Below are 20,230 nucleotides of genomic sequence, written 5' to 3'. Positions count from 1 at the left end.
TATACATATACATATAAATAAATAAATAAATGAGGCCAATTTCACCTCCATTATTAGCTAGGAACTTTAATCATCTAGCATGATGTAAGGTCTGCTGTAATCCTATGTGAGATCTGTCCAGCAAACTCTCGTGCTAGCCTTTGTGAAACACCGCAAGTTTAGGACTAGGGTAACGTGCTGGATTTGAAGCCAAGTGAACTTCAGTGGCTCCTTTCTAAATTCTAACAGCTGGCAGCCTCCAGCAAGAGGAAGCAGTTAGGACACAAATACTGGGTATCTATAAACGGTCTTTCCACTCCCTCCTAAGTCTTCTCTGCATTTGTGTCCTCTCCCTCTGCCATCATTTCTGAGTTCCTCTTTCCTTATGCTACTTTTGGCTATCCAAGACGTACACAGGAAGGCCACTGGCTGAGAAGCCTGGCAAGGAGCCTGCTGTAAGCTTGGGGCTCCAAAGGGAAAATAAGTTGATAAACACTAACAGTATGCAGAAAGAAATGTAGAGGAAGTACTGTTCAAGTACTCATCAACTGGCTTCTCTTCTAACTAATACTTCTGCATTTGTACACTGAAGTCAACGTATTTATGCTATTTAAAAGAATCCCCAAACATTCCTCAAAGAGGTTGTCACCAGTTGCCCAGCAACCCTGTGTCATTACTACAGCTTCTGCCCGTAGGAGGGGAACCTACCCACGCCTGGTTCTTACCATCCTTTTGTTATCCTGCTTGTTAATGCTAACTGTGGAGTCCTTGATGACAATGTGGGTGATTTCAGGAAAATAGGAAAAATTGTTCCATGAGTCTCGAATTCTGTGTTTTTCTTCCTCCTTTCTGTTTTTGCCATCTGATTTTTTCCTCTTCATCTTATGTTTCTCTCTTTCTATCTGTACAGACTGCAAATATATTTGGGATGAAATTATACTAATAAAAAACATATGCTTTTAGTACAGTGTTTTTACTCTAAAACAATCTCATGACAGAATAATCTTCCACTGGTATTTAATTCTTGAGTGTCTTCTGCACTGAATTAAACATTTGTTTGCACCTTCAGTGTGTCTGTATTGCAAGGATATACATTCTCAGGAATTGTCCAAAAGACTGTTGTCTTAAGGCTGAAAGAGGTTTGAGAGCAAAGAAATCTTATAATTTATCTTAAGTATGGCCAGCAACCACTGCGCAATCTTTAGCTAGGCAACTTACCTCTACCAATATGATAGGAATATTATTATTAAGAAAGGACTGAAAGGGTTAATTTGAAATTTCCCAAGCATGTGTCTGAGGTATCCTTTCAGACCTCAGCCCGAAAGCAAGAGCCACATTCTCCCCACAGTGCATGCCTCAACCACTCCTGAGAGCAGCTGCAGTTCTGCATGCAGACCACAACAAAGCTGGGCAGGTTACAGATCAAAAATTTTGGACAAGTAGCTACTAATGCATTAGATCATTTAAAAGATGTGAATGTTCAGGCCTGGGCAAGGCTTCCTGCTATCCACAGAAAGGTTCTCATTGAGACAAAAGTGTTTTATTAGGCATTTAAATGAACATAAACTATAAATCAGTAGAAGCAGGATTTTACAAGGCTGCAAAAATCAGGCTGCATTATTTGCAAGCTTTTCTTCCTCAAACATTAGTTCTCCTCCCCTCATTAATATTATCATTTAAAACAGAAAGTCTCCATCAGAGACAGAGGTCATTAACTTAAATGGAGAGAAGCGCAATGCTTTCTGTGCTACAAAAGATAGCAACCAGCAAGTTTCTCATCACTGGGGGGAACTGAGGGAAGCAAAAAGAGGTCAATCTGTTCATGTACAACAAGTTGAGAAAATCTATAGTATGTTCCATAATCCCTCCAAATCTAAAGCATACTTGATGGTTACGTACCCAAACTAGGAAAGAGGTTAAGCAAAGTGACCTTAGGAGCGCTGAAATGAAGAACAACGTATAAAGTATCACTGACATAAGAAAGCTTTTCTTTAATATCACTGTGATATAATTTAATTCATGAAAAGTCTGTCAGCATGAGCAAAGGTGGCATCTGGGGGTGCCAAATACATAAAAGCAGTGTTAATGCTTGATATCACGACAAAGCACCAAACCCTGAGGGTCTTCGAAGAAGCTGATATTTCAAGATCTATATCTGGTTTGGTAAAGACAGTACCATCTTTAGCTTTCCTGGTGATTTTTTGCACTCAAGAGAAGCAAAGGACAATGCTGTTTAGGCATAACAGAAGGTTTTATGAAATTACCTTCTAACTTGCTTGCTACCTTCTAACGCTTGCTAATCATCTCCTTCCGCTAAAGCTATCAGCTGATCAAACTATGCAGCAGTTGTATAGTACAGAGAAGTCCTCCTGTCTTGTAGGCAACACTTAACGAAAAGATTTGGAATTTTTCCAGATGTAAAGGATAGTATATTAACAAACTATCCATTTATACTTGTAAGGATAACTGCTCAGTCTGGAGAAGAAATGGCTTCAGGAGAGACCTAATAGCAGACACCAGTGCCTGCAAGGGGTTATCAAGGAGACAGGACCAGGCTCTTCCCTGCCATGCTGGGTAGGAGGCTGAGAGAAATGGGTGTAAGCTGAAATAACAGAAGGTTCAGAGCCGACAGAAGAAAAAGTATTTTCCCCATGAGAATAATCAAGCAGTAGAACAAGCTGTCCGGAGAGGCTGTGCCATTTCCATTCTTGGTGGTTTTCAAGCCACAGCTGGATCAAGCCCTGAGCGACCTGGTCTGACCCCATAGCTTACCCCGCTGTGAGCAGGAGGTTGGACTAGAGACTCCTGAGGTCCCCTCCAACCTGAATGATCCTATAACCCTGTGAGAGAAATCTTTTTACAGGAAAGCGGATCTGCAGTGTCTAAAGATTACATACATTTTATGAGAACTGTCAGGACCCCAAAAGTAATCCTCCAATACTTACATTTGGCTTCAGCCGCCACTGGATTCCATTGTTTCCTGTTACGATCACTTCATATTGTGGGAGGATCTCATTGTCTCCACAATTAAACCTATTTATTTCGTTCTCGGATGAAATCAGCAAAGATGAAGTCTCAAAAATTTCTGCTCCATAATGTTTAGTCAAGGTCTCCATTGTCGACAAGTATTTAACTTTCAGATCATGTGTAGACACACTACTGTCACAAATGGTTTTATTGTTAAACTCTTTAAGGAAATCCTTGAAAACATTATTTATCCGAATTCTGGTTAAGAAATTCCTCTGTCTGATGGTCTTGTTCAAAGTTTCAGGAATATAATGCTTGTAACTAGAAGAAAGAACAGCACTACGAGTTAATATTGTTCTCTCCTAAACTTTTAACTCTAAAATGCAACTGCCTTACTTTAAAAGTAGTTTACAGAGAATGGATGCAGTAAAATGTTATGCATTTAGGGTTAAGAAGTGGTCTATAGTATTAGTAGCCAACAGCAATTCAAATAATAAACTTATCTGAAAGTTTTGTAGTCAGATGGATACAGTCCATTCAAATCAATAACATTTCAAGTAAGTAAATTTCGAGATGAAATTTTTTTAAGAACAGTTCCCAGCACCTCTATCAAAAGCGACAATTCAGTGCTTGTATACAGACTTGAAATTCTGACAAAGGTGAATCTCAGCCTTCAGGAATGATTTCAAAGAATCTGCATTTCACTTGGTCAAAAGAATAACATTTGAACCAGCAAGAATGACAAAGCTGTAATTGTAATCCAACATGATAAGTTGCATGTTATTTGAAACTTTAATTGTAATATATTACCTGCTAGAAAGAGCACCAAAATTTTATTTTGATACGATATGTAAAACTGAAACGTTACTAAAACGAGTCATTAATCAGATGCTCTGCTGAACTGACTCAGCATTTTTCTCATTAGGCTTCCACTCAATAATGCTTTAATTTTTGAACCTACTGATCCAGCATCCTGAATTTACAGCAAATCAACTGGAACATAACACATCAGTGCGCTAGCTGCCCTAGCTGCATAAAATTTCATATACTCTCCAGAGAAGAAAAAGCTTCAGATACACAACCCTACTGACAGGATTTGGAAGATCCACTTAGCAATACTAATGCTAGAGCTTTTAACTCCTGTATGGTCAAGACCTTAGAAGGTAAAACATTTAATATCCCTTCTAGAAGAGGACAGCCAGCTTGCTTCTAGCAGGCCTAATCGTGAACAAGAATTTATCCTCACTTACCTGATATCTTTGGGAAGGTCTGGAAGTTTCATCTGTTTATTGATGGCATAGTGAGAGATTGCTAGGACAGCCATTCCCAAACATTCATTTTCAATTTCATGAACTTCTTGATCATTTTTAGGATCACGAACTGGTGCCAGGCCTTTCACTAAATCATACTGTCCCTTAATAGGAAGCAAAAAAAAAAAAAAAAAAAAAAAAGGTATTAGACTTCACATTTGTCATAGTTTATCTACTAGTAACCAATAGGTCACAAGATCAAACTCTGCGCAAGCAGGAAAAGCTGAAAGTCATGAAAAGAAGGGGTAGGGGAAGAAAGGAAAAGCTGTGCAAAAGAGTAACTCTTCTCTTAGATCAGTAAAACAATAATGTAGGCAAGTACTAGTCACTTCATAAATCTGCCTATCTGGGAAGGAACAACTACATTTATGCTTTGCAAAAGTCTTAAAATGATGGTTTCCAGACCACAAGTAGAATCATCACATGGACTGTTCCCAGAACATCCATCCCTTACGCCATCCACAGCTTTGTGGATTATCAGGAAGAACCTATGTGGTTCCCCTTGCTGAAAATGGTTTTGTCAAGCTAGGCTCTCAGCTAGCACTGCCCAAATCTTTCCAAACTCCCAGTTCACTTCCAATGTTAGCTTATCAAGAATCCACATTTTTACTAGCTAAAGAAAGCATATCCTTCTAGCACCATCATATTTTTTGGGTACAGAATAAACACTTTGTGTCTCTGCTTTATATCTGCTCATCACCTGATCCCTTTATTCACTTCATAAACTTAGTCTTTAAGTCATGTTGCAAAGCTAAGACTGTAAACTTCCAATGGCAGCCACCTTGCCCAGGGACTGCTCGACAAACACTAGTTTGCCAAAGAGCAGAGATGTTTCTGTTCCTTACATTAGCTCTAACATTTTTCTTTTTAGCTTTTCTTTGTAAATGGTGTACTGAACAGTGAATTTTTGCTTAATGTAATATTATCTGAAAATATTAATTGGAGTTCTTACTCATTCACCAACTTAAAAGGCGTTTATGATCATTTTACTGGCATTCAAAAAAAAAAGCTGGACACAATCATCTTTGCAGTACGTTTTCAAGCAGTAATTTTGCAAAGTTGTATATATGAACACAGCTATATGTTCACATCCTGAATGAAATAAGGCATGAGTTCATTATAGAGAAAAAAAATCTTTCCTCCTTTTATTTCTTTAGAATGCTAGTGGTACCATCAAAATGCACATCTAGCTGTAGCTAACTTGTTACTTTATTTTATTGTGGTTTCATAACAGGATTGTTCACTTTTGCAGCCTTAAGCTATCTCATTTCTAAAGGACATAATCATATTTCAATCTGAAAATTCTGTAGTTACTATAACTCAGAATTAAGAGTAAACATGTTTTTCTCCAGTGTATTTACCTTGCTCCTTTCACAAACCTCCATCAACTTCGATCTTTTAAAGAAAATACTTCCCCTTTTCTTGGTGAAACCAGACATCTTCTTGCTTGCAAAATTATCTGTATGTGTGTAAACTTGTTTTGGTTAAGTGCATAAATTTTCTGTTAGAGGGACCCTGTCTGATTGCCATGTTCAGCACACTACATGTGCTGCCAACAAGTAGGAAGTGCAAAGGAAAAAGACACTGCATGTAAGCAGGCTGTGGGACAGTGGTATTACCAGACAATGTTTTAACACCATACAATAAAATAAGTTAATTAAAAAGACACAATACTACCACAGTTCTTAATATTGCTATCATTCAGTTGTAGAAGTTAAAACTGTAGAAGTCGTACAGTCATTCTGTGCTAATGTTTCATAAAAGAAAAGGTGTTACTGTTTATATCAAAAAACAGTTAATATTAAAGAAAGTGTGCCTTAAAATACAGCCCTGTTTGGACTGTGGAATAGTGTTCCTTTCTAAGTTCTGTATATGGACAGATTCTTCCTCATGCAGCAAATTCTCTTTGCTCTACCACGCAGAGATATGAAGAAAATGCTTATTAGCATCAACAGATAAAGTTTAGAAGAGCTTTACTGTTTGAAAATTGATTTTTAAAGCAGACAAAACTACTTCTGTATTAAACAGTTTGTGTGACTAAAATAGCTGAGAGACTTGCATACAAGCTCTTACCTGTGCAAAAATGTATTCTAATGAGCTTGCGTCAAGTATGGGGGTTCCTTCTGGAGCTAGCTTCTTCTCGTAAGAGTTCTTGGACTTCTTTGGAGAATGCCTCCACACCGAGGGTTCGCTTTCACTTGTCCCATGCCAGTTTGTAAAGTAGTATCTGGCAAGAAAAAGAAGGTATCTTTAAAAACTTTTGGGGGAAACCTCAGTTATTGTAAGATACATAAACTTTTAGAATAAAACAGTCTAGGTACAAGCCCAAACTTCATTCTTCTACCCTGAGATTGCAGCTCACACCAGTTCACTGCCAAAAGTGCATTCCTAGGCCGAGGAACTGGGGAAAAGTGGTGCATCAATCAAAGGTCTTCAGCATTTCCACTGCACAGTATCTCACACATTCTGAACTCACAATATCATGATTTACTACCTGTCTCACCCTTGTGCAGTCCACTAAATAAGAATGTGCCAATCAGTTGGCAATTATGTTTTAATTATCTCACACTGCTTGAGCAGTGTAATGCCTCGACTGTGCATTAACCGTGGTTGACACTTCCATTCCAGGATGAAACGGCTAATCAAAAGGGCCAACTTCAAACCTCCTCCTCTATAGACAGCAATATACAGTACAGAATTGTCCAGAGGACCAGAATTGTCCTGACGGCTGGGGCCAGAAGCAGTGCTACACCTTCCTCACCACCTTGAAATTTCTACTGCCTTTTGGTTTAAGACAGAGTCCTAGGTGGAGCTGGTATAAAAGACACTAATTCAAATCATCTTAGTTTTAAAAGATTTCTGTGTATATTACAAACAAACTTTCTACTCATAGGTCTACAGTAGGCCTCTTAAGTAAAAATCTACTAAACAAGTTGACAGTTGCTGAAAATGAATAATTTTTTGAGTCCAATCTTCTGTTTGCACCTTTTCAAAAATCTTTGTCTAAATGATTCCATTAATTTGTGATTATCTGGGTTCCGGTAGCATCTTAAATTAAATAAAGTTTTAATTAAATCTAGTTTGGATCAATGTTTCTTTTGCAAGAGTACACATTTTGCACGTGACCATGACGTGATCAATTAAGAGGTCAGAGCAGAGCAAATACATCTACTAAATAGGAAGGATTTCTGTAAGAACACACAAACAGCAACCCTAGCAAGTAAAGCAAAAGTACTTACTAATACAAAAGAAGGTGAGAAATCGGACATTTCTGATGGACAATGACCACAGTGAGTGCCATATAATTTATTTCATAGTAACATATGAAGCCTTGACAGCTAAGGTTTGAATGTCTATCTAAATGTGCAATAAGTAAAATCAGAAAGAAATCAAAATGAGAATAAATAGCTTAATGCAGGATAGTACAAATGAATTTGAACTATAATAGACATTGCACATAAAAGGAAATGTTTGAAAAAGAGAGAAACAGAGGGAGAAAGGGAAGGAGAATAAAACCTAAACTTTTATGTGGAAAATGTTGAAGCAGGTGATGGGCATATGCAACTCCTAAACTGAAAATACATATTTTCTGTATTCAAAGAAAATGTTGAAAATCAAAACTACTTTATGAAGACACTGGGAGCATTATAAGAAAGAGGTCCTTCTGCTTAAGTAACAAATTAGAATGTTGCCCAAGCAATTTCATTTTACATGTAATGCAATAAAAATTTTAAGAGACATCTTAGATAGCAGTAAGTCAATTGGTAAATTCTTACTACTATTGTGGAGGAAAAGGTCCACGCGAATGTGTATTTTAAAATATGTGATTATAACTTTGTGATTTGCCTCTGATCAGAATGGGAATTTGTGGATTAATCCCCAATTCTGCAGTAACAGAGGTCAGTATGTATCAGTCTCAATGGAGAGTCAAGACCTTAAGAGCCCAAGACAATGTCTATTTTTGTCAGCCGAGTATTAGGTGCTTTCTTTACACATATTTTCCGCACAATAAGTTGGCCATTCAAGTGAAGAATTGCGCATCAAACTACTCTTAAGCAGACAAGACTTTCTTTATTGTTTCTGTCTTTTCTTTCTTTTTGATAAATTCCCCCAAAAAGCCTCTGGATATGGCGTGAGTCGGAACACCCATACACTGCTATGGTGAAAACTCCTGACAAGCACTCCAAGACATGGTAGAATTTCTTTAGTTTAAGCATAAAGTCAAAGGAAAACAAATTCTTCTGCTTCCAGGAAATTACTCCGTCTCCTTATGCTCCCTTATAAGACAAATTATAATTAACAACTATAATTCCTTTGGTATTTCCTGAAAATAATTATGGGCAAGTTATTGTGTATTGCTTGTAATTGAGATGATAATTTGTTCCTTTACCTGTTACACTGTGTTGATTAACACAGCACTTCAAAGTTACAATAGAAATTAGAGCGCCATTGTTTGAGGAAGTGTATAAACAAAATAAGGGACAGGCTCTGCCTTGACACTCACCGCCAGTGGGAAGGAAAGGACTGCTATTCCATTTTCACAAACAGCAACGGAGGCACAAGATTTTGAAGTAGGAAAGCCCATGGAGGAGGAAGAAGCCAGACTTGCAAGAGTGTGAGTTCCCTCTGCTTCAGAGCCTGCTGGCCCGGGGCGGACACGGGGGGCTGCAGGGGAGCTCATGCCCGCCTTGCCGGGCTGCCAGCGGTGCCCTTTCCTGACTTTCCAGGGCCTTGGCTCCCTTCACCACGTAAAGAAATGTTGGTAACCTCTCGCTTACACCTAACTCAGCTGCAGAGTAATTAAACTCCACCTCCTTCAGTCGATGTGCTAATTATTCAGGATATTACAAAATATTGTGGTTTCTTATGTTGTAGACATTTTTTTTTGGTTGGTGTAAATGAGGGAAATAAGAGTTAGTTACAAAGTTTCCAGTAAAAAGCAAGACCTTTTAAAATACAATTCTGTGCATACATTGTAGGCCAAAAGTATACCAGCTGGCACAGATTTGATGCGGAGAGGAGATGAATGGGAAGCTCACACAACCAGAAAGTAAACCTAGAAGCTTTCGGCAGTGGAAGAAAAATCTAAACAACTAAAAGCATTTGAAACTATTTAGTCATCATGTACCTTCGCTTTATATATTTAATTTAGCTAAGATATTACTAAGTCAAGCCCATAAAAGTAATGAAATGTCAAAAATAAGGTTGTTCTTACAAAGCTGATTTAGTCTCTGCATGATTATATACTGTCTAACACAGTGCAGTATTAAGTAAGACCACACCATTTTCCTATTTTCCTATTTTAAGAGGAATCTTGCTTCTTACAGAGTTTAGAATAAACAGCATTCATTTAGAGAAGAGTTATTCTGAATCCTGCATTGCTTATAATTTTTCAGTGCTCAACTCTGTTGCGATCAGGTGCCCAAGCCAAGACCCACACAGAATCAGAAATGAAAGCAAGGAAAATCACACTACCAATATACTGCAGTATTTATATGAATCTTTATATTATAGCATCTAAGTTCATATAATCTTTTCTTAAATGTATTTGAAATTATTTTTAACACATAATTGGCCCAAATTTTGCAAATTTTCATGCATAAAGTACATCTGACAAAAGAAATACCTCTGCCAAACTTCAAATCCCAACTCTGAAAGCTTAAAAAAATAAACCATCAGAACAAAGCAGGGCATTTTCCCTAGTTTTCTTTTATGATATGATAGAATAGAAAGAAATACAGAAAATAGATTTCAACATAGAAAAATTCTGCCTAAATACATAAAATTTGGCAGAGTTGTAAACAACTAAAGAAGATTTATAAGAGGGATCTGTCCAAGCAATTTTAAAGAAACTGGTTTTATCAGACATGTATGTAATACGTAGCTGAAACGGAAGTGTACCTGGAGGGCATTCTCATCATTCACCTAAAACAGCAGAAATGAAACGTGTAGCTGGAAGGAATTCTCACCATTCACCCAAAGCAGAAACATACCAAAACAAAATGTAGTAGAAATTATTTTCTAAGAATGGAGTTAAAAACAGCATTATGCTTCAAATCAAAGGATCAAATTCCCACAAGTATTTTGAAAATACTTTCTTCTTCTTTTAAAGAGAAAAGCAGACCACACCAGAGAATTTCAGTATGAGGGGAAAATGACCCAGATTCACATTATAGGAAGAAGAAAAAAAAAAGTTTATCCAATATACCATTGATCTGACTGATCCTTTAAAGCAAGAAAGGGTAAATAATACTTTGTAAGAGCCACCAGAGTCCTCCCAGCTTCTTTCAATTAGTCACTCAGTTCTATTATTGCACGGTGTTTACCTACCAAATTTTATCACGTTATGATTTGAGACTAGCTGAGGTTAAGTCATTAATGCTGCTAATACAGAGACCATGTTAAAGAAAGGCTATAATACTCTCTACTAACAATAGCTACTACATAGTATAGTATATATAGTAATTTTTTTGAAAAGCGAAGAGCTATCTGTTAATTGTAAGTTTTCCTTGTAACAGTTCATCCAATAAAAATAATTCCTGTACAGCACAAATGTAATCACAGTTGATATTCCTTAAAGTTCCAGGATCACATTTTCAAGTGTCTCTCTTTGTATCTGCAGAAGCAAAGCGTTTGTTATTCTCTAGGTAGCTTAGAAAACAGTTTGCAGGTACAACCTGAGGTTTTATATGCAACAGTTCTATCATTAATGTGTACAAATGATAGGCATGTTGTCTAAATATAGATTATCAGGGAAAAAAAGATATTAAAAAGCATACAGTTACATTAGCACCTGATTTTATAAACTTCTGTCTCTACATCCCAAACTGACCATGCAAGTATTACAGTTTAAGGCAAAGAGGGGATATTATGTAGAAGCGTACTTTCTTACAGATTCTCCTAGGAGAACTGACAAGGATGAGATGAACCTGCTCTAGGAAAATGTGCGAAGTTTCAAGATTACTTATGCCTGGAAGTAAGAGTTTATTCCAAACACTTCTATCCCACATCATATGCTTAATACTCATACTGATTCAAAAAAACAGAATAAAAGAAAAGGAGTATCATGTACAAAATGAGATTTCTATCAAATACTAAAATGAGGACATCTTTCCTTCAAGCTAGAGAACGTGGGATTGCTCAACAGTTTTCAGTATTGCTGTTTTCACTTTCCAGTGAATAAGGTTGTGTATCCATTCAGACTCAGCTATTTCAAGAGGCTACGTGCTATATTTTAAAAACGCCACCTGAAGTTCAGTCTGATGGTATACAAAGAATTCAGACCCTGGGAACAGTGTTTTGAATTTTCTGATGCATTCTCCAGTCCAGTACACTCACAATTAGGCCACACAGATTCCCCTGAAGTCCTAGAGGAGAATTTTTAAAAGCACAAGCATGTATCATCTTCCTTTCAAGTTAATAGTAAAATTCCCATTGACTTAAGCAGGAGTATAGTTCACTTTGAACACTTCAAATGGAAACCGAAATATGCAAAATACTGATACGATAAACCAAAGTTTTGAGCCATTTTTCAATTTAGCTTTTAGCTAGTTCAGTCAGCTACAGCTTTATGGATTTGGGTTATCGTGGTTTTCAACTTTTGGGTTTTTCTTTCACGGTTATATAGCAAAGACAAAAAACTTCTGGAAACATTTCAAGCTTTTCCTGTTAATTTCTTATCTACGGTGTGAAGAGCAAGCCACTTCTGGTTTTGTTTTCTTGCTTCTTCAGAAAGCTCAGTAGTAAGAGTTAGAGCACCTACATATCTTTGAAAGGACAATACTAATACTGTGGCTCTCAAAAAATTCATTTTTCAGATGTTTTACACTTACCTCATTCTGTAATGGAGCCGGTGTGATGTTTTCTCATCTATTTTAAAGACCTGGTTGGGTGCGTACCAGAGTCTTTTGTTCTCATCAAACAGCGCAAAGAGATTATGGCACAGTGGAGATATACCTGTTAGAGAAACAAACGCGCTAATTCAGAAGGCTACAATACATACACCCCCAAAAATACAAACACATAGAGCAAACATCTGATCTTGCAGTATCTACCATAAAAGGAAACTGATAGTATGATTAGTTAAAAAAAAAAAACATTAAGAAGAAGATAGGGCTAAAGGGTGTGTTGGCTGACCCCACTGATTTTATCATGTATAAACTATCTGACATCTCAGACACTTCTGACGCTAAACTTATTTTGAAATCTTGATTTTGCCAAAGGACTGGACTTAAAAACCATTATCTTTTCCAGAGCACAAAAAAAGTCTGTTTCAACAAAACCACTCAGAAGTACCACAATTTTGTTACCAATTTTACTTTATTAATAAATCTTACTCACATAGTTGAAAGGGAAGATTTTAACGAAATGATGAAAATCTCTCTATTAGCACACAGACAGAAAAGTGTAACATCATTTTTCCATTTTTTATTAATTCAACAGAGAGTTTTCCAGCAAAGGCCAAACTTTGACACATGCTTAGGCTGATCCGCATTAACCTTTGCCCTTACAGCATCCCTGCAAAAAATAAGCCCTATATGTTTACTAGACTACTCAACTAGACTAATGCTTGAATTCTTTGCTTCAGTTTCCTCTTCAATAGGAGGCAGTACCTTTTTGCAACAGGGTATCTGAGGCCCCAGTCACGTATGCATCTTCCCTCCAGAGAGGACTAAAGTAGGTGCTTAAGTGCCTCTCTGAATTAGGGCCAGCTACTGAGCTCATTGTTCAGTTCCTACAGGATTCACTAAAACAATCCTACTTTGAATTGGGGAGAGAGAGAAGGGAAGAACAGAAGCCAATGAAATATGAGCTGAATAAGCTAATTACAAAGTTCACAGAACATGAGGTTGGGTAGTCACTGCTTTCTGCAAGTAAACTGGCAGCACATAAATGGTTTAACTATGAGCAATTCAGGCAGTAATTCAAAACAGAGACCAGCACCACAGGCTTGCTGAAATAGTAAGACTTTTATATTTCCCTTAGCTAGACTGTGGACATGGCTAAGAGTAAGAGAAAGCAGAAAGACATTCCCCTAAGGAATGCTCCCTTATAGTGGGTTTCAAGCACTTCTGATTTTCATTAACACCTATTCAAAAACAAATCTGAGTACTTATTTGACCGTGTTTGTTCTTCAGATTCTCATCATTCTGTCTCTTATAATGGAAGAGAAGTAATTAGGCAAATGAATTGGAAGGTACTTGACCTGAACCAAGATGACAAGGGAAAAGAAAACATTTGAAAGCTGCAGGGAAACTTATCCCCAGAAACAGGTCTGCCTGTATACACAGCCAGATTTACCAATCCCATATCAGCTGAATGATACCTAGTGTTCCAAAAAGCCTGCAGAATAAAAAATTGGGGTAGGAAGAAGAAGAAAAAAAAGATGAACCTTAAAAGTGTACGTATAAAAGGGTAACAGAGCCCTGATTCATGAGGGTTAAACTTAAGATTAAATCTACTGAGTCCAGTAGAATTATCAACACATTCATAGAATCATAGAATTGGTAATGTCCGAAGGGACCTCTGGAGATTATTTAGTCCAACCCTCAGACGAGTGGCCCATGCAAAACATTTTGCTGAGTCAAGGAGCACAGTTACAGAGCTACACAACTTAGGCATCATTTCTGTACTACTACAATTGTACACAGTTCAGGTTATATTAACTGGTGAATTATTAACACTGTAGACATCGTAATTCTCTGCAAAGAAGTATCAGGTAACAGAAGAGAAAATTAAAACTTGGAAAGCAGAAAATGGTTACATTTTGTTCCCATTAGCCCTCTCCAAAAAGTGCGGGATTTGTAACAGCACAGATCTTGACAGGTTTACTAACTAGTATATGAGGTAAAAACAGCTTTGCTCATATTATTTGTCTATTATGTCTCCTCTTCTCTTAAAGGGAGCCTAATCCTACCCTACTAAAAAAAATCAGTACCTGTATCTGCAAGAAAGCAGGGGGCAAGGTCATCATTTACCAGAAAGTCTCCATTTTTCCCACTCCAAACAAGTTAAGTACTGCCCAAGTAGACCCTTGCAAAGGTTTCCATCCACATTTTGGATGTGGATTTGGATTGTGGATATATCATCCACATTTTTCCCATAAGCACTGACTTACATGGAGAGAGGGTATCATTGCTGATGCTGTCAGACTTTGTCACTGAGAACATATATAATGCCATATACTCACAGCACTTTTGAGCAGCTTCAATGCACAGCTCCTCTGAGGTAAACTCGCCACTGGTGTACCAAATGGGATGTTTATCTTGCAGGTAGAAAAGTATTTCTAAACCCTGATGCTGAGCTTCCAGGTTTACTTCACTCTTCTTTGCGCTCCTCATTTTTGCACAGAAAGCCATGGCTTTACAATCTTCTTTTACGTTTAGATACTAGAAGCGGAGGAAAAATATTTAAAGAAAACATGATAAAGAAGAGTTTGATGTCAAAATGCTATCAAACTCACCGGCATGCTTTGCACATTACAGCTGAAGTCAGTGGAAGGGGTTGGGGAAAACACTCTAAGCACAGTAGTCAGGGTTCTTATATATTTAAGGTGCAGTTCTAATCTGAGAATTGACTCAGAAAAATGTTATTGTAGAGTTATGTATTTCTAACTGTTAGTTCAGAAGCAAGCACTCCAAAGCACAAGTTTGCACTGAAAAAAAAAAGATGAAAAAATAGCTGAAAGAGACTATTTTAGGTCTGAAAGCTTTAATTAGACTGACTTCTGAGTTTAATTAAATTCAATTCATAGATAAAATTAAAGACGTCTTGAAGCCACAAAATGGAGAGTTAAGTTTGCCTCAAAGTTTTGGTTCATTATATCTAGTGAAAACATCTGTGTCAGTACACAGATCTGCTGCTTAAAGAGGTTATTGAATACCATGATGGGCTAGGCATAGCATTTCTCAACCTTTTCACATTGGTAAGCTGATTATTCAAAATTAGTATTTTTCAAAAATGGAGAGAAAAGTGAAAGAAAAATATGTCAATGATTATACTGGTTTTGTCATTGCTGTTCCTAGCAATTCCCCTCCACTGAAGACCCAGTGGTTCCATAAATATTTTGAAAGATTTCTCTTCTTTACTGTAAAACATGAATTAATTTCACACCCTTAAACACCTAACTAGCTGAAAAAGCAATACCGGCTAATAAAAACAGTATAATTTAACAGTATAATTTTTACATGCTTAAAAAACAGGTTAGACATCTTTTATTACTACAATCTACATTAACAGCTAAATATTTCTGATAGTTTTCTCTCCTCTCACCATTTGTTTGTTAAACTCCTTATACTTAATTTGCTGTGGTGAAATAGGCTTTGAGTTACTTTCTCACAATAAGGAAAGAGTAGCACCAAAGAGGTTTAATGCAATGTTGTTAAAATGCTAAGAACACACATAATGCAGCTCTGACTCAAATGGAAAGGCATATTGTTTTATACCCAGTCCTTAAACAGAAAGAGCAATAATAAGAGTTAGATGAACTCAGATTCCAAGTATCTATGGGGATCTGTGTTGCGTGTTTACTGAACTTTATCTCAATTAATAACAAAAGCCCAAACACCTATTCTATAGTTTCCTTAAAACTTCCACCAAAAAAAAAAGGAAAAAAAAAAAGCCAAATCCAACACACCTGCATTTATGTGACTGTCTGATCCTCTAAGCACAACTGAAAAAGATTATCTTCACACTTTCCAAGAGCAACTTGACTCTGGCTGAAAGAGAGAAAAAAAAAGATGTCAGGAATTGCTTTGTACAGTTTTATGAAACACAAAATAAAAGGTCAGCCTGATAAAAAGCTATTTGCAATCAGGGGAATCTTTCATTAATATAACCAAGATTCACATCTAGTCTCAAAGATAGAGCAACATCTGAAAATGCATTCAGCGTATTCTATGCAAATCTACTGATTTCTTTTGAATCTTTGCACATACTAGTTGAGATACAAACAAAAAAATTGGGGAAAAGCCTTGATTATTTTATTGTTCACTTTTATTTTCAGAGCATCAACAGCCTGTTTGGTTTCATATTCATGTCATCCCTTCTCTTAGTTGTGACACCAAAAGAGACCCTCTTTGTTGCACCTCCTTCCTGCCTTTTTGAAGTAATTAATTCTTCCCATTTCTACCTTCACATTGTTTATTCCAGTTCTTTGCTAGTCTCTACTGTTTCTTCTCCTTCCAGATTTTCAGTTTTTTTCTTTGTTCTTTATTCTCCTTACCTCTGTGAAAGCTGCAGAGTCTTGTGTGGAATGCAGAGAAAAAGAGAAACTACTGAAAGAGGTGACTATCGATGCAAGGGTCATATTTCTTTCAAAGGAATTTCATTCAGAAGAAATGAAGCCAATGATTTCAGTGCCTTCAAGCAGTAGGGCACCTTCCAAGAACCTACATTTTTTTCCAAACTTTATGCATCATATTTGTTCAAAAAATCCACATATAGTTCTGGAGATTTATTCTGTCTTGTGTCAATGGCAAGAAATAACCTCAGTAATTTTGGGGCTGGTTTGCAAAACTATTTCCACCCAAAGTTAGAGCCTACCCTTATCACTTGAAGCAAACTGGGAAAACTTCAGTACTCTCTTTTTTAAATGGTAAGTGCAGTAGTTTGTCTATTTAAGGTACTACCTGATGCCAGGGCTGTAAAATCAATGAGGTTCTAAGGGGGTGCTTAAGAAGCAAGGGGAAGGAAAAGTGGGCATCGATAAAAAGTCAAGGGAGCACAGGCTGCTCCTCCTCCCACCAGCATGGGAAAAAGCCAGAGCTGCTGCAGCTGTGGGAAAGGATTCTGAACTTCTTGAAGAGAATAAGGATGTAGGACTCCTGTTCTGCATCTCTGGAAACATTCCCCTGTTTTGGCTTTGAGTCACTTTTCATCAGCCTCTGCGCCATGCTCTCACGGGGAAACCAGCCCAGCAGTCACAGCTGGTCACCCGACCACAGCAGCCCGGGCGCTGGGCTAAGAAGAACGAAACGGCAAAACGCCAACCAACGGCGGCACTATGCTATATACTACTGTGTAAATCGGGAGTAACAACGTCCCACAGAGGGTTAGGGCTAGGGCTGCTTGGGATTGGGAAACATTTTTAAGATTTGATCTGTACACGTTTCTGAAATTGAGCACAGTTGTGGAAAGCTTGCACGAGTGTTTTCTCATTAGTATTGCACAGTGTTGCTCTGTCTGGAAATAAATGAGTTTATTCTTCTTGTCAGCCCTTGAAAATACACCAAACTACGTAAGGAAAAGACAGGGCCAGATATGGATGCTGGTGGAGAGTACATGGTCTTCGTAAACTAGACCATAGTGTGGGTAAACTAAATGTGACAGTACTGCTCACGTAGTAATCACATCACCCATCACTAGTCTAAGGCTGAAAGACTCTTCCTATTAGTATTCTCCATTCCTTCCTTTTTCTCTTCTCCTGTATCTCTGTCAAAATGTAGTTGAACCAAATGAGCTTTTTTCTTTTTTCGCAACAGCATTAAGCCTTAATTTGACATTGCAGACTTCAGTGAATATTGCTCACAAAACCTTAGGGCACAGTTTGCAGAAAGTCTGACATTAAACTTACAATGTACTCACACGTACAACTTACATATTCCAGGAGATATAATGCTATCACAGAAAAAATAACATTTAACAGCACAGTGCATATTTACAATTAAATTGCATGTTCCTTCCATCCATGCCACTTTAATGCTAAATTTGAGTTTCCAGACACAGTCCCTCAGCAATAATATGGGGAAGAAGTAATTGAGAGCATGATTACTAGAACATGCAGACAACCCAGGAATTATTTCTGTACAGCACAAGAAAATTTAAGTGCAAAAGATAATGGATGCAGCTGCAATCTAACTAATTGAAAACATTCCCTTTCAAACTAAATATCTTACAATTGGAAATCAATACATTTTAATGTTTGTGTGGGCTTGTGTTTTGAAGGGAAACATAAAACCATTGCATTTGTGCAAATTCATAAATCGTAACTTTTGCTTTTCAGTAGTGTTCTTTGGTTATGCTTAATAGCTCATACTCTTGTTTCTAATTATAGCAGCAGTTCCCAGAACACTGAAGAACCCTAAGTATTGCTTCATTTACAATGTCCTTCTGAGAGCAAACCAAACAAGCCAATGTCTACTCCGTAACTTACTATTTACTGATGAGTCTTCCAGATATACCTACGTTCAGTATGAGGAAGCCATCTTTATAAAAACACACATTAGTAACTTGAGTAGCCTTCCAAAACTCGTACCTTCACCAAGAGAAACATCTCTATCTTAGCAGCAATATTTCTCAACAGTCCTATACAATAGTATATGTAGGTATTATGCAAGTATGAAACGCACTGGGGATGCATTTCAGATGAATTAACACTCACCAGCATGTGGATATGAAGGATCGTAACCAGGATGCCAGCGCTTGCTGGCCAGTCTGGTCCAAGCCAGGAGAGCACAGCCGCGCGCGGCCCGTCACCATTCACACCCCGCCGGCGGCAGGCAAGTACCTGCAGCTGCGCTGCCTCGCTGCACGTGGTACGGCTCAGCCCCAAACTGGCCTCCTCCACCTCATGTCTGGGCTCAGCCCCAAACTGGCCTCCTCCACCTCATGTCTGATGACTAAGAGAGTTCTCCGAGGCCATTACGTTCAGCCTCTCCAATCTCACGTATCACGTTACACAGCCCCCGTCACAAACCACATGCTTCATCTCAGAAGAAATTCAAAACAGATTTTTTAACCTTTATCACTTAAAGGCAGTGCCTGAGCTGTGGCGGATTCTTTTTTTTTTTTTTTTTTTTTTAAATCTGGTGCAATTTTTCTCCTTCTCTTGTGAATGTTTCCCCGATAACTTAAGGATATGAGCTGTATCCTTTCTCAGACTTCATTTTGCTTCGCTAAACAAGCCCCTTTCTACTGGTCCCTTCCCATAGGACAAGCTCCACTTTCCCCCATTCCTCTTTACAGCACTTCTTCAAACTTAATCCATCCTCCTGGTACGGCAGTCTTTGTCCACAAGACATTTGCCTGGTGCCTGCTACAACCACATACATGCGCTGCAATCTCTCTTAGCAATAGTTTGATTGATAGGACGGCATTTATCTTTTTTCAAAGCACATTTCCCTTCCCCTGATTTCTGTTTGGAGACAGGCTCTTGTGATGCATACTGGAAAGGATTTAGGGGCAGGTAGGAAGGCTTTTCTTGAAATATTGCTTAACTCCACTCTTTGAAAGCTGATTATCTTTCAAGCATTGACAACACACACACACACACAGTATTAAGCACCTACAATTGTCAAAATCTACTTCCAATTTCTTTGGACTAGGTTAATGAAGAACAGACCTGGGGCCCAAGGCAATTATTTTTGAAATTCTTATAAAATCATAGTAACAGGAAAATGAAAAGTTAAAAAAGGCAGAGGAAAATCAAGAAGGCAGGTTGTTAAATCAATTTGTTTCTGGTTTTGCTATTAAACTACAACACTTAATTAAAATTTGGAGAAAAGCATTTGCTAAAAGCTCAAGTTCCTCTTGCCATGGCCACGCAGAGAGATTCAACCACAATACACTTGGCATTTCTAAGGAAAAAAGACAACCATACAACACTTAAATAATTTCTTTAAGCCTACGCATGCCTCAACATATAAAGAAAGGGAGGAGGCATGAATTAAATGTTTCAGGAATTATTTGCAAATTTGCTTGACCAGAAGTTAATAGGCAGTCTTGCAAGAAAGAGCAAGGAAACATTTCTAAGAAACCTCCCGGCAAAGCTGGTAATATCCTGCACATCATGCTGCCAGGAGTCTGTACTAGAGAAGAACGCCCATAAACTCAAAAAGAGAGTCCCATGAATAAAGTAATAAAAGATAAGACTGTCAGTTCAGGAATAGGGATTTTGGCAGAGATATTTCAACATGCCGAAAGCCAACCAAATCTGGCTCCAAACTTCACAGGGTGTTTTTAAGAAAGCTCTTCCC

General features: G+C 37.8%; 1 protein-coding gene across 1 annotated transcript in view; it reads right to left on the bottom strand.

Annotated features, from left to right (window-relative positions):
• The window catches only part of JAK1 (Janus kinase 1), a 34,187-nt gene extending 18,214 nt beyond the window's left edge, over nucleotides 1-15,973 (bottom strand). The window contains exons 1-7 of the mRNA XM_085306043.1: nucleotides 15,892-15,973; nucleotides 14,446-14,644; nucleotides 12,089-12,212; nucleotides 6,330-6,483; nucleotides 4,197-4,360; nucleotides 2,925-3,267; nucleotides 705-890 (exon numbers count right to left, since the gene is read on the bottom strand). Coding sequence (XP_085162169.1) covers nucleotides 705-890; nucleotides 2,925-3,267; nucleotides 4,197-4,360; nucleotides 6,330-6,483; nucleotides 12,089-12,212; nucleotides 14,446-14,644; nucleotides 15,892-15,897 — 1,176 coding nt within the window. The 5' untranslated portion in view covers nucleotides 15,898-15,973. The remainder of the gene's footprint in view (nucleotides 1-704; nucleotides 891-2,924; nucleotides 3,268-4,196; nucleotides 4,361-6,329; nucleotides 6,484-12,088; nucleotides 12,213-14,445; nucleotides 14,645-15,891) is intronic.
• Nucleotides 15,974-20,230: the final 4,257 nt, after the last annotated feature.

This window comes from Rhea americana, unplaced genomic scaffold (genome assembly GCF_003343005.1).
Source record: "Rhea americana isolate MKP2758 unplaced genomic scaffold, rheAme1 scaffold_230, whole genome shotgun sequence".
Lineage (NCBI taxonomy): Eukaryota > Metazoa > Chordata > Aves > Rheiformes > Rheidae > Rhea > Rhea americana.
Note: the sequence above shows the minus strand (reverse complement) of the source record. Positions and strands in the feature narration are given on the sequence as shown.